This window comes from Athene cunicularia, assembly GCF_003259725.1.
Source record: "Athene cunicularia isolate RWA chromosome 3 unlocalized genomic scaffold, athCun1 chr3_part1, whole genome shotgun sequence".
In the NCBI taxonomy this organism is placed as follows: Eukaryota; Metazoa; Chordata; class Aves; order Strigiformes; family Strigidae; genus Athene; species Athene cunicularia.
Window position 1 is genome coordinate 63,135,260 of NW_020799097.1, and position 14,948 is coordinate 63,150,207.

General features: G+C 38.6%; 1 protein-coding gene across 8 annotated transcripts in view; it reads right to left on the bottom strand.

Moving 5' to 3' along the window:
* Window positions 1-14,948, bottom strand: part of MAP7 (microtubule associated protein 7) — a 107,058-nt gene that overhangs the window by 18,306 nt on the left and 73,804 nt on the right. For 5 of the 8 annotated variants that reach the window (XM_026844233.1, XM_026844235.1, XM_026844232.1 and 2 more), the window contains 5 exons: window positions 13,980-14,090; window positions 8,412-8,525; window positions 4,935-5,083; window positions 2,176-2,291; window positions 1,488-1,768 (listed from right to left, as the gene is read on the bottom strand). In XM_026844233.1, the coding sequence (XP_026700034.1) occupies window positions 1,488-1,768; window positions 2,176-2,291; window positions 4,935-5,083; window positions 8,412-8,525; window positions 13,980-14,090 (771 nt within the window). The remainder of the gene's footprint in view (window positions 1-1,487; window positions 1,769-2,175; window positions 2,292-4,934; window positions 5,084-8,411; window positions 8,526-13,979; window positions 14,091-14,948) is intronic. The other 3 variants (XM_026844237.1, XM_026844234.1, XM_026844240.1) reach the window with 2 other exon arrangements.

Here is a 14,948-nt window from a genome sequence, read left to right on the forward strand (position 1 = left end):
AGTCACCACTTCCTCTGGCTTTGGCAAAAGGCATCCAATTTTAAGTGCTGCTCACCACTTTGACTACAGTATCCCTCTCTTTTGCCCCTCTCTACTACTTGCTCTTTTATTGTGAATACAAACTACTTGACTTTTGAATATCTTTATCACACATAACCTGTTTTCATACTAAGTGACCTTGTCACAAACTCAAATATTGACTGACTCTGCAAAGAAGTCAAGCCTCTCTTCCTCCTGAGCTAAACCATCAAACAAGCATGATGATATTTTTCTGGCCTGCACCTTGCACTGGGGAACTACAACGTGTAAACATTTGCAAACTTATCTCAGTGGTATTCCTGAAATCTTTTTAAAAGGAAGCTGGTAAAAGGTTATCAGAAGAGCAGTGAAAACCCATACTCATGTGGCAATTATAGCTTCATTCCATGCCCATGGCCCACAGATACATCCATTTATTACTGTAAATCTCTAACTTTTTGTGGGGTTGGACCTTGTGTGGTAGGACCTTTTTATCAGACTGGAACTACTGTAACAGAAGAAATCAATTCAAATCAGATCTTCCCCAAGAAGAACAACCCCAAACTACACATCTTACCATTAAATGCAGTATTATTAATACTTAAAACTGTTTTCTGAAGGACAATCACAGGGAAATCTATGAATTTAAAATTCAGAATCCTAAGTAGTCTATCCTGGGAATTCCAGTGTTCAAAATGGCCACTCTATCCCACCTGTGAGCCAGACAGGTTATGCTACATTTACAATGGACTAAAATATCTGCTAGATCAAACCTACATTTGTCATTTTCAGATTTACCTTTTGCCCTTCCTACACTTTATGATAATTACTTTATTCTGTGTGTACATGCTTTTCTGCCTTGCTGATTTTCAGGGTTGGTGTGGGGTTTTTTTTGTTTGTTTGTTGAGTAATTATTTTTAAGTAACTCATTTACCCTGAAAAATTATGCCTACTCCTCTTTACTCTTCTCCTTGATTCTCCTCTGCGTGCCACTTTATCCTGCTAATCTCCCCTATGATGTGGTACTCCTGCAATATTATAGGAAAGCTGGTAGGGTTATCAGCACAGGTGTACTGAGTGTTCAGAGAGATGGACATTCTCACTGCTCATATTACCTTATGTGATAGCTTCCTGTACCATTACTCTTCAGATCATTATTATTCTACTTCAACAGCTTGAAAAGAAGCTGTGTCATGATGTGAGGGACAAAATCCTGGTCTAAAAGGGCAGTGAAGCCACACTGTGCAAAGCAGGTCTGCCTGTTGTTTTGACTGTTACAAGCAGGAGGGCTTCAACCTGTTTACACCTTCCTCATAATGAACATACATCTGCAGGAACATTCTGAAGAATTTAACATTTGATAGAAAACTATATTGAAAGCTACGTTGTTTCAGAGAAAGAGAGAGAAGAAGAGAAGAACAAAAGAGACTCTCAGACATTTGTTAACCTAAAGAAGGATCTCTCCTTACCTTGGGCAAGGTCTGCCTGGACAGTAAGCTCTTCTTGACCTGCAGGTTCTCCAGCCCCTGCTGAAGTTCCTTTACTCTCTTCTGTCCTTTCCTCACTGGCCTTTTCAGCCTCCTTTTCTGGTCTTTTCTTCTCACTCTCTGGTTTGACCTCTTTTTTGACTGGCCGGATGTTGCCAGGAGAAGGAGGACGTGCTTGAGCAGAGGAAACTTTGGAGGAACCAGGTGGGGAATTTATCTGCTTGGGTGTGCCAGCCAAAAAAGGCAACGACTTTGATGCATGCCTGTGTAACCGAAGAGTGACAATTGATGTTAGATATGCTCTGCTGGACACCACCTGCACATCACTTCTACAGCTACAATAGCTAAAAAACCCCCAACTTCTCTATTTCTCTGCTATCAAGCAGGACTGCTGAAGCAAACTAGCTTTCATGCAAAATGCTTCTCTTTGCAACTCTCCAGTTTTGTGAGCACTGAGTCCAGTCAAGAGGGAAGAAACATGTATCTTCCTCCTCCTTCCCTTTCCTCAAAGCAGTAGTAATATTTTTCTAAAAGCAGGACCGTCTTTCCTTTTGTTGCAGAGAAAAAACATCTGTATTACCAAATAAGTTTTCACTGTTTCACATTTAATTAATAGAACAACCAGAGCTGCCTATAGCTCAACCTCCAGCTAAGCATGTACTTGGCTTACCAAACTGGAGAGGGAGCTGGTGATCTAGCTTTGGGGTTGGAAGAAAAATGACCTCCTTTAAAGCTGGCTGAGAAGCTGGATGACAAATGGTCTCTCTCCTTTTCTTTTTTGTCAGTCTATAGTTCAGCAAACAAAAAGACAAAGTCAAGCCAGAGTTCACACGGCTAACGAAAGCAAAGCAAGCTCAGATAAAGATGAAGGGTTGGGGAGGGTTGAGAAAAAGCAGTGCTGAGTCAGTAGCTTCTACAGCCTGTTTAACAAGTTCATTAATACAGCCCCTGTAATCTGACACCATCTTTGTCAGTAAATACACATTTGACAACAAGAATCCTTCTTCATCATGTTCTCTACTGTCCTAAGATGTAATGGGCTAATTTGCAGAGGCTTATTTTCACATAGGCAAAAAATTACCTTTCAAGGTTCGATCTTTGCTGAGTACCTTCTACTACTCCTCATAAACCGCAGATTCCATTTGAAGTAAGAACAAAACACTCTGCCCCACCCCCCCAACACTGCCCCAGCATCACACTTAGTCACAATCCCTATATGGCACAATTTTTTTGCTTTCATGCTTATATGTGAACACCACAGATGCCCTCAAAGCCCTCCAGTATGGTACAACAGTTATCCTATTCTTTTCTTCAGGGATGACTGCACAGGACATACTTTTTTTACCATTGATTCTTATGCATGGCAGTGATTTCCTCTTTCTCCTTCATTTCTCATACTAGGATTTTATTTTAAAATATATTTCTATTATACCGCTGGTTTATATCAATAGAACTATTGGTATAAAGGAACAGATCAGAATTTAGGCATCTATTTACTTCCTCTATTTAACAACTATAGATTAAAAACTTCAGGTTTTTGGAATCATGAGCTCAAACTCTCATAGTCTGAAGAATGGGAATACTGGAGAGTACACTGAGCTGCCACTAAGCCAACATGATGCAGAGGGGCTGCTATTCACCACCTTGGCTGGGGCTTAAGCACAACCCCTGCAGCGTGTGCACCATGCTGCTTTAGAACCTCACTAGCTAAGAGCTCTGCAATGATCACCTCCTGAACTGAAAACCAGGTTAAGGACTGGAAAAGAAAGACCAAAACCAACTTCATGAGCACCCTCTTGCAATTTATGAACCCTCTTGGATTTCTGAAGGATAAACCAAGGGGTTTTGGGGTCATTATGGTTAAAATTAGTTTAAATTGCCAAAAACATTAATATTAGCAACAGATGGTCTCAATCCTAAACTCATTACTCAAGTCAGGTCTTCTGCAGCACAATTTACCAGATATCTACTGATTAATATGATAATCACCCGAGTTATCAAAGCATACACAGCCAGAATAAATGTGTAACAATGAACAATTTTGGCTCATAAGCAGTAACTCTGTTGGCTCTACTTTATTACTCTTGAAAACAGAGCATCAGAAATTTTTTCTTAATATCAATAAGAAACTGAATTCCTGCAAAAGTTTACAGAAGAATAAAAGATCCTCCACACCATACAGGCTACTGGAAAGAGCTCTTAACTCAGCCATTCTGTATTAACAATATGTTTACACTGTCTCCTCTACCAAAATGTACCAACCTTTATTCTTTTTAATTTAAAAAAAAAAACCCAAACCACTTACAATGAGAAAGACCCAAGAGGTGATCCAGAAGCCCTGGAGATTGCAATGCACTATGTGCATAATATGAGATTTCTCTACAGATACATCTCAATGCTGTGCTTTAAACTTCAATATACTACCATTTGCCTAAAATTAAGTACTGACTGTGATATATGTGACTTTCATTAACACTGCTTCCAACAAGGGTGTCAGTAGTAGCACTGCCTCTTGACATTTTGCCCATCATGCCAAATTAAAATGCAAGCCCCTCTTACACAATCATCGGCAGAAATTACTTTATTCTCACACTCTCAGCTAACTCAGGCTGTAGAGTACAAAGGAAAATATAACTACTCAGGTTCAGCAAATGACATCTGAACTGGAGCTGACTGCATCCCGCTGGCTTGGAGCACCACCAACAGGAATTCAGTCTGCCTGTATCACACTGTTTCGATTTTCCCTGAAAGCTCAGATTGGTCACAGTACGGCTACTAAATCATTCAGAATGAACAGGTGGTCTGTGAGAAGCCTTGCTTACAAGCCATGCTCCTAAACCAACCTCTTCATTCTCAACAAGGAAAAGTTCACTAGCTCAGCCTCCTAAGAAAGTAAAGCTGAAGTGACAGCGCTCTGCGTTGCTTATGTATATAGGCAAGTGTGAGTGCATGCCTTTCCCCCTCTGTATCTCAGAGGCTCCACTGGATTTGCTAGAGGCCTCAGAAGATAGGAAATTCTACAGCGTTTGTGAAAACAAGTTGCTGGGAAAAACAGACTCCCCACTGAGGGAAAAGCTGCAACACCAGCTTGGGCCTTAAAAGGCATCAAAGAATCCACCTGAGAAAGGGCACACACACTGTGACTGACTCCGTGCCTCATGAGAAGGTAAGGCATCCACTCTGCAAACATGGGTGTTTGGAACACATAGGTGTTTTTCCACACGGATTCTTTGGTGCAAAATCAGGCTGCATCACCACATAACGTAGTGTATTTCAGTTAAAATCCAGCCAACTATGAAACAAATTGGAGCGGGTGGAAACAGTGCAGAAAAGAGGATCAGGCTTAGTCAAGTATTCCTGCAACTATTCCTGTGCTAACAAGCGGTGCAATCATGGCATGAGACACTGACATACAACTGGCATGCTTACCCCTGCCAGATGCGCTGTTCTCCTACGTCCAACAGCATCAGTAGAGGCATAAAGTTTTGCTCGGTCTCCTGAATTCCTACAGTTCATGGCCTTGTAGGACAGAGGACTGATGGGGCTGCAAGATGCTGAACGGGGACAAATGGGGATAACTACGGTGTTGGTTGGTTTTGTTATTTATTAATTTTAATTACAGAGCAGCATTGGAGAATTGACAGAGGAAAGCCAGCAGGAACAGAAACAACCGAGAAAGACAGAAAAGAAAGAAGGTATTAATACATAGAGGAATGACTAATTCTCAAGTCAGAACTGTCATTTAATACATTAGCTTGGTCACACATATAGTAATGATACAGTTTCAGTAGGCACTCATGTACTTTTCCATTCATAAACAAATATTTTAAATAAATTAAGAAGTATGCCACATAACTGGGTCATAGAAAGTAACAATGTTTTTCTATTTTCATACAACTGGTGGTTCTGAAAAAGCAGTGAACACAATGACTGCTCTGACTGTCCAGCTTACTATATGCGTTGACATGAGTTTCAATTACATTCGCAATAGAAAACAATCAAACTAAAACCAGAATGCCTATTAATTGGTCTTAGAAGTAGAGGAAAATAAAAGGAGACATACACACAAATATAAAAACACATTAACAATACAAAACAGTTTCACCTAGGACATCAATGAAGTTGCTCTCCACAATTTTTAGCAAGTGATGTATTTTTAAAAATCCCTCTTTTAGGAATATTTGAAGTCTATCCATTTAAGAACTTTTAATATTTCTTGATAATTCTAGAATAACAGCTGACTCAAATACATTATTGATAGTAAACATTACAAAAAGCAGAGTAACAACAACAAATCAACTTGTAAATTAATATTTGAGTAACCAGGATGGCAGTTTTCATTGGTATGCACAAGGACAAAGACTATTACCAAAAGATGTCCTGCCAATGGCATGTTATCAGATATATGGTGTTCTGATCACATATTCAGAGAGAACTCTAACACTGTAAAATGTATCATGGGGAACTTCTAGAAGCAAAGTGTTCTTGGACTTTCTCTTGTTTAACTGAAGAAAAAGACTGGGGAAGACAATGTTATTACTGCAGTGTTATTTGTCTGCTCCTGTTTGTCCTTCCTAGTCATTTAATATAGTCTTAGGACAATTATTATTCAGCATGTTACCTGAAGGAAAAGTAGACCTTCTATATGGTATCTTCCCTGTACTAAAAGAGAATTACATCCTCAATTTCCCTGCTAAAAAAAATTCCAGCGTTTCTTGACTGTAGATCCCTCTCTGAGCACACTTGAAAGGATGCAGTTCTACATACAGTTAATTCTTCCAGTCTTAGTACAGCTGCTGTTACAGGAAGAGCTCATAGACTTAACAGTACTAACGCTGCAAATTCTCCTGCACCAAGAGATTAACATTATGAATACAGAGTCTCATGTAAGTGTTACAGCAATGGCATTCATTATTGCCTTATCATTTAGGGAATTTATGTTTAATGAGGTATTATAAGATGACTGACAAAAAAAAAAAACCAAACACCAAAACCTGAGAAACAAAAAAAACAGGGTTTCTGCTCATGGTTTGGTTTTTTTTTGTTGTTGAGTGTATCTAAACCAGATAGGAGACAGTGTCACAATGTATGTTTCAAAGAGCTAATAATTTATGTGGTTCTTGCTGCATGCTGATTATCTGAAGTTACCACCAAGGATGACATCCTAAGTATTAAAAGACAAGCAGTTCATTTTCATTTGCAATGTCACCAAACAACGTTATAGGAAGCCCTCCTAGTGCATCCTGTACTAATAGGATTATATCTATTAAGAGGAGCTTTTGGAGAGTTATTTAAAAAACAGTTTGGTTTTGGAGGGTTATTTAAAAAAGATCCAGACATACTCTTAAGCTGCATGTCCCTAGTAGCTTGCTTTAAATTTAAGGACATGAATCCATATTTAATTTGATTTTGATTTTTTGCATTGCAATTTATCTTTACAGCCAAAGGGCAGAGTAATTTTCTAGGGAATAATGACAGGCTGGGATGAGCTGAGTGCTCAGAGCACAGCTGTGAGCCATTACCACCACCTGATCATTAATCTCCAGGAAGCATCCTGCATGAAGGGACTGCAATTATTGCTTCTAGAGAATAATACCTGGAAAAAAATGAGCAGATGGATTATTCTTCTGGGTGGTACAGTTTCGGTTAGCATAGGGAACACTTTTCAGGGAATCACCTCAGACTGATGACTGACAAATCAGTCATTCCTGCTATTTGCAATCTTTCTCAATATTCCACTTAGTTTAGAGCTTAGTGCACAGTATAAACAATAGCAGTCACACAGAAAAAATATCTTTACGCTTGCTCCAGTGAAGTAACCACTTACAAAATTAAGACATTACTTTCTAAACTATTCCCTAACGAAGCAGAATTTCCAGTATCCTGCTTGGTAGATTACAATAAGTATTTTACAAGCTGCTGTTTGTGAAGAGTGAAAAGGAATTCCTCACTTGTTATTTCCACTGTCTATAGAATATCATCCACATGTTTGCTCCTACAGTGCTACCCCTGTGGAAATGTACTGCAGCCTAATTAGTTACAAGAGTTCTTAAGTGAAAGCTTCTTTAAAAGTAATCTTATCAGATCTCTATTCCTTCTTATCTTTTACGTCCTTTAATTAGAATAAAGATCCTGTCTGTATCAGACAGGAAAGACTTGCCTAGACTTAAAACATTCAGCATGTGCAGCAATATACCATTGTAATGGTGAAGTCCCCAATGCATGAATCCTATGATAAAATAAAGGGGCAGCTGCCATCTGCCTAAAATACATGATAAGCAAGTATGCCCTGGTGGTCTTTGGAATATAGTTTTTCCTGGGCTTTAAGTTACCACTTAACAATATTTTCACATTTCTGCATGTTAATTTTTCCCACAGTAAGTATATCTGAGAGCTGTTCTGGGGTTGGCAGAGAACTTTACAATAATTATAACCTGCACATTTAACTTTGCATGTATTAAATCCACTGAAGCCAGAGCCTATCTTTCTACAAGTCTAACTTGTTCCATGTGGGAAGTGCCCTGATGGAGAGCAAAACTATTCTCTGCAGCAAGCAGCTCGCAGCTTTAGTAGTGGGTGTGCTGACTCAGCTCTTTACAACATTGTGCACATTTCCTTAAACAGCCAGAGAGCGTGATATTGCTGGCCTGCATGTGTTGTATTCATTTATTGCATTGATGAAGAGGCAAAAAAATTAGGAAAGACGTGGTGGGAGAAAGAAGGAGGCATAGCAAACAACTGTACAAACAAGTTTTCATGCTGTCACACAACATAGTCATGGGCATTCAAGCTCATTCTGGGATGCTACCATACACTCATAATTAGGTCAATAACCTTACAACATCCCACAGGGAATTTGCAAAAATAAATGGCTGAGACATGAAGCCTCTGCTCTTATAGGTTTACCTGCATCTCCAGACAATGCAGCTGTGCTTTTACTTCGGGCCAGGAATGAGTGAGTGGGCATCAGGAGCCTGCTAACAATGCTGCTCTCCCATGGACTGAGCTGTAGACGACGAGCTGAACATGCACCATACAAGCAAGATGTTAGATCAAACACTTCACAAATAACTACATGTTGCAGAAGTATTATCTCCTCACTACTGCATACCATGATGAACTTGGAACTGTCCTTCAGAGATCAAAAGCATACAATCATTCAGTGTTTTGCACTTTATTCTTACTCCATTTTAGTAGAAAAATTCCTATAGGAACATATATATACACATTAGGTCTCCAGACAATGCAGCTATGCTTTTACTTCAGGCCACGCATTTGTGTTACTGCCTGTGGCATTATGGCAAATTGTTATCAAATTAATACTGGTATTTTGCACATTCTCTATTAGGAATAATAGTATAACTTCTGTACTAGGAGAGCAGTTGCCATTCCTGAATACAGCCTTTGACAGAAATGTTTGTCTCGCAAACTCTTTCTACACATAAGGTATATGGTCTTCTAGTTACAAAAAGTACCAATTTCTAAAACACTTCCCCTCTACCAGCCTAGCTAGAAAAAAACAAGGAGATTGCTTACAACTATGCAGAAAATTGTGTCAAAGAAAGAGGTTTTATCACAGCATCACAAAAAGATACAGTGTACCTCAACTGCAGATACCAAGCTCAGCAGCTACTGTTGTCTCAAGTAATACACAAAGCCACAGAATACAGTAAGTATGTTTGATCATTAATTCTCTATCAAAAAATCCTGCTAATGATAATTTTCAGTTTAGAACAGTAACAAGAGCCACCTTTTCTGCACTGTTGGTCTGTTCTGAAAATACCACACATTGACTTGTCTGCAATCACTGCCTTACCTGGCTTTTCCCCAATACTGCCTAATGCAAATTTAACTTGACAATATATTCCTTTTGACTTGTAAAATCTATTTTCTTTTAAAAAAAATACTATTTAAACATTGATCATATTGAAGTAGTGACCGAAAGAGCCCTATAAAGTATTTTTTAATTGAACTAGAAGTTTACTAGAAGTTTATGTGATACTCTGACGCAAGAAATTGTATTATAACGAGCATCACAAACCAAACCATGCAACTAGTTCCCATAGTAGTTCATTATAAACTTAGACTATAGCAATAATTTTGATATTGCAAGTGAAATCAGGTCTTCTTACATCTCAGCATTCATTGGCCTTAGTTTGGTGTTTATGGCAACAAAACTGCAGCTTGAATTTATGAGGCTCAGTCTCTAAAACATTAATTGAAGTGACTGGCTGTAATAATCTTAAGATTAATTTGCATTTTTAAAGGTAGAGATCCATCACTTAATAGCCATAAACTCTGAACCTGTCGTTAATCTACTCCACGCTGAGCCCCATGAAAAGAGGGGCTGATCTCAATCTCATCCTATGAAAACATAATTGCCTAATCCACCCTCAGTGCTGTTTTTCACTTCTCAAATTGCTCCCCTAAATTCTGCTAACCCAATAACGGGCATTACTATAGAAATATAGGACTCTGAAACACAGCAGGCTCTCTGGATAAGTGTCCTTACACAACGTACTACTGCCAGAGCTCTTTGTGATTAATGGTTCCATTCTGCATTGGTACAGATTATACAGGGACACAAAATACCCTACAGAGACTTCCATTACAGCACACACATTATCATTAAGCTTGTAATTTAACAATGAAGAAAAATCACAGAACTACCATTAAACTGGGTGCAATAATGGTAAAATCTTTGCTTCCTTTCTTCTCCAGGCACCATACACAGTATGATCCCTGTTTAAAGCTACTGTTGCAAGACAACAGACTCTTTTCTGTGGTTTCAGTTTTTACAAGGTGAGGCTTGCAGGTGTGAGTATGGATGAGTCTGGAGAAACTCTTCTGCCATAGCTTAACACAAAGATCATATAACTTCAGAAAGCAATCCCTGAAATTGTAGACCCATAAATCAGTACTATGTATACACTATCAATTTCTTGGAGTTCATCTGTATAGCTGCGAACAGCTGATAAATAAATGTCACAATGCAATACAGCTCTATGGGCCAGCTGCAGACCTTACATGTGAGGCCCCAGAGATGTAGTCTCAAGAGGACACAGCTAAGAGACAGATAACTCAGAACACTACATTTCCATGTCTCGCCTATCCTATGTCACTTGCCCTAAAGGTGAGTATGGTTTAATTTTCTTTTCTCTTTGACCCTAACACAGAGGAGCTTATATCCACATCACCTACTGGAAGCAACTGTGTGCCCACAGCATCCAACTGACCGAGGCAGTTTCAGAGCAAGCTGGCTGATAGGCACCAATAATGAGCTAAGAAAGACCAACACACACTCTTTTCTCCATATAACCAACAGGCCTGATTTGGAGGTGCCAGAAGAGTTTTGTCTGGGAGCTTGGAGTGAAATGTCCCTAAATTTCTAAAATGGGTTTAGATCAGAGTTCATTTCAATATGCCTTGGCTTTGTGGATCAAGGTCATCACATACTGACTTTTCTGAACAAAGAGCTCCCAGAAAGCATCATATTTGACACTTTCAATACATAGGCTAATAATCATTAGCATCACCATTAACCTAGAACAGCCAAATAAACATTTGCCCACTGCATTACAAGGACAAGAATATTAACACCTAAACACGCCTAACAACCTAACTTTGGTGTTCAATTCACACTGAAGCAAATTGAAAATAAAACAAAGAACATTCCAAAATAAGATTGATTTTAAAATCATGATGTCAGGGGTTTTTTTCTTGTTCTTTTTGTATTTAACACCTCATGGTGATGTTTTCAAGATTTAGTTCTTCAAACCATCTGACAGACAAGGGGAAATGATATTTTTTTGTTCTCATGCTGTGTTAGGCTATCACTCTTCAGGCTGTTTGCCCCTTGTTTCCACACAGGAAGCATGTTCACGATAGGACTACTGGTGCTAGCAAGTACACCTACCCCCAGCTATAAGCAGGTTAGTTTCAACATACTAAACATCTTTATAGCCTAACTTGTAACAGAAAAACACACAAGGTCCCAGGGATCTGGCAACAGTGAATCAATTACAATCATCTGTATTTGTTTTCAGGATATACAAACTGAACACTGGGAAGTTGTCTTAGCAGCAGCAGAATAAATTGCAAGTAAGCAAACAGCAGCATCTGATTAGTTCTAGGAACAGATGGGAAGCAGGGATTTAACAGGTCTCCTGATGAGCACCACAAAGGAGACTTACTGATAGCAGTGGCGTTTGCTTATACAAACATGGTGAGGAGTAGATGGGGAAAAACTTTATGCTTAGATCCTCTTTCAACAGAAAACAATACTGGAGTCCCTGAATTTTTTCTGTAAAGGTGGCAGACAAAGGTGATGCAGCGATTGAGAAAAAACACTGCAGAGAGGAGGATGAGAAACATAACTATGGTGCAAGTTTTGCTTTTCAAAACTAAAAGTGCGTAACTCACACTTCATCTGAAGTATTATGCACTTGCTCAACTTTCCTTAAAGAGCACAATTACCAAAATTTATTGGTCAACAGCCACTTTCTCCACTTCAATGTGTGTTTATGTTTTGCTACACTTTCAACCACTCAGACCTGTACAATTAACATAAACATATAATGCGAAGCCTGTTCTAGATGTCTGATTATAAAACTGTGATAAAGAGCTGCACAGCAATACTATACTTGAAAAGGAATTAACCAGTCTTTTAGGCAATTAGTTAATGAAAACTTCTGTCTTTTGCTGCTCCGCCCCCCCAATCCTGTCCTTCAAATGGTAAAAAAGTGCTGCTTAATGGAAGACACATTCTTGATGACAGCTATAAGCCACTTAGGGTAATCTTATCATCCTCATCTCCAGCTCACTGTTCTGCAGGTAGGGGTATGCATTATAAAGTGTGATTGAGTGCCCTCTGGAAGGTGAAATAAGGAGCAGACACTTAGAGCCTTCCTTTAAGCATTTGCCTTAAGATGTTGAGGCCACTGGGGAGATCAGTGGCACTTCTCCAGATACATGCTCAACTAGATTTTAGTTTATGACTTTGCACAAGAAAGAGGGCATTTATAGCATTTCAATTTGCCTTCTGTCTTGGAGTCTGCAAAAGACAGAAGAGACTTCTAAGGATTTCTGTGCTGTTTTAATGAAAATGCCAAGCAAAGAATGCCTCAGTATTTTAAGATTTTGACGTATGACCAATCAGTTCCATATTCCTTCCCTTTCCCCACCTACAAACTGTCTACTGTTCAGTTGAACTTCTTCTGAATTTGAAATAGGTGGCAGAAACTGTAACACAATGAGTTACAGTCCACAAGAGACTATCCTTCGTATTTAATGCCTGCTGCTGTCCATCATCTCCATCCCATCCCCTGCAAGATCATTCCTCAAAGAAGCATCCCCTATAAAGAACAGCAACCATTTGGTAGAATATATATATTTTCCTGAAAAGCTAATAAAATTAAAACTGACCAGATTTCGACATTTAGAGCAAAAAATTAATGGAGTTTTGTAATAAATTATTTCCTAATATAATGTATTTTTTGCAAGTTACCAGACTCTACAACTAGGTTAGCCCACTAGGATTAACATGGCTCATCAAACCAACCAGATACACATGTACAAGCATGCGCATGAAACATGGCACTCTGCTATGACACACAAATAAATATGCCTACCAATCAGTTTTGCAACAACCAAAATTCTGTTCTAAAAAATGTTTTTGAAAACATGTATTTATCTGCATTGAAATGGAACAGAACTTCTCATTCTCAGTAGAGGACAAAAAATCCCTACCAAGTCCTTTTCTGTAAAGCTCTCTGCAAAAGTTATACAAGAGACATTCTTTTATAAAACTCCTTTAAGCTCAATGCTTCAATCTCATAAATCCTCAGAACAGAGGCAGCAATGCAGCTATGTTAATTTTTAAAAGCTTGATAGTTTATCATTTGTGCAGAATTGTAAACATAAAAAACATATACAGAAATAAAGCAATCTTTGAAAAGTAACTGGACACAAAAGTCAATAAACAGACCATATGAAAAAATACCCATACCTCTTCAATAAAAATAATTGGAAATGGTAATAAATAACTGCTTGAAAGCTTCATGCAACATGTTCTTAGATATTCAAGAACTATTACCAAAGAAGAAAAGAAAAAAAATAATGACAAAATGGCCTAATGCAAATAAAAGGTCACACATGGTTGCATGCACTATGTAGCAATGTATTCTTTCAATAGTTGTACCTCATTTACTAAAAACCTGACAGAAGCACTGCTTTTATCATTTGCTAAAGTAAGATTGTTCAGGTAAGTTCTCTTGTTTTAAAAAAAACAAGAAATATGTGTTTCTTCTCACAGGAAAAAATGTTCAACCATTTACTTTTCACATTTGAAGCCTTTTCACTCCCACTTAGATGAAGTACAGAAAATGACTTCAGAAGCTTGTTTTATGTGCAAAGTAATACATCAATATAGAACATTCTTTCCTCTTTTTTTTTTTTTTTTCTTTGAAACTGTACCTCTGTCTGGAGAATTTAGTAATGTTGCAGATGAGGAGGAGAGCCGCTTGTTAATGACTGGATCAACATGTTTCGAAAGGTTCATTGTTGAAACAGACCGCCTGTCTGGATCTAAAACAAATGGAGATAATGCTAATTGACAGCCCACATGCAGTAGTGCAAGTTCCTAGCTCACTAGTGAGAGGAGGAAAACATGACTAGGTCACTCCTGCTCTACCACAAGAACTTTCAAAACAGAATGGACCTCTCAGCAGACATTGTACAGGTGACTCAAAGACTAGGCACAAAACCATTTAAGTTTCAAACGTTTAAAATATTCTGTTAATTGTTTATCATTCAATCAGGTTGCACTTCAAGGACTTAATCAAGGATCTGAAGTGGATGCTAGTAGACAAGATGATGTTTTGTCATTTCTGTCAGTATTCTCAGAAAAACATTGTTCATGAGAAGCACGAGAAACCTTCTCATGCCCAGAGAGGTTGTGGATGCCCCCCATACCTGGCAGTGTTCCAGGCCAGGTTGTTCGGGGCTTTGAGCAACCTGGTCTAGTGGAAGGTGTCCCTGCCCATGGCAGGGGGGTTGGAAATAGGTGATCTTTAAGGTCCCTTCCAGTTCAAATCACTATATGACTTCCAACAGAAAGCTTCAGGGAAGGTCCAACATGTTTGGAAATGTAAGGTTATTCATAAAAAAACCCTTAGTACCTGAATAAAAGGTGACATTTTACAGGGCACTGTTACTAGGTGGAAGGTCAATATTATGACAATAAAATACTGAAAAATTAAGGGCAGAATAGTGCACAAGGGAAGCAATAGTAAGCACAAAAGGAATGAAAAGATGTAGTTAAAAATCCCACAGTTATACTGTATAAGTGCTAAATTTCCCACCACAGAGTCATTTTTCTACCTTCTGTGGATGAAGTTGTAGTTAGTCAATCCAAAAGAGCACACAGATTAGCTGATAAAGGAA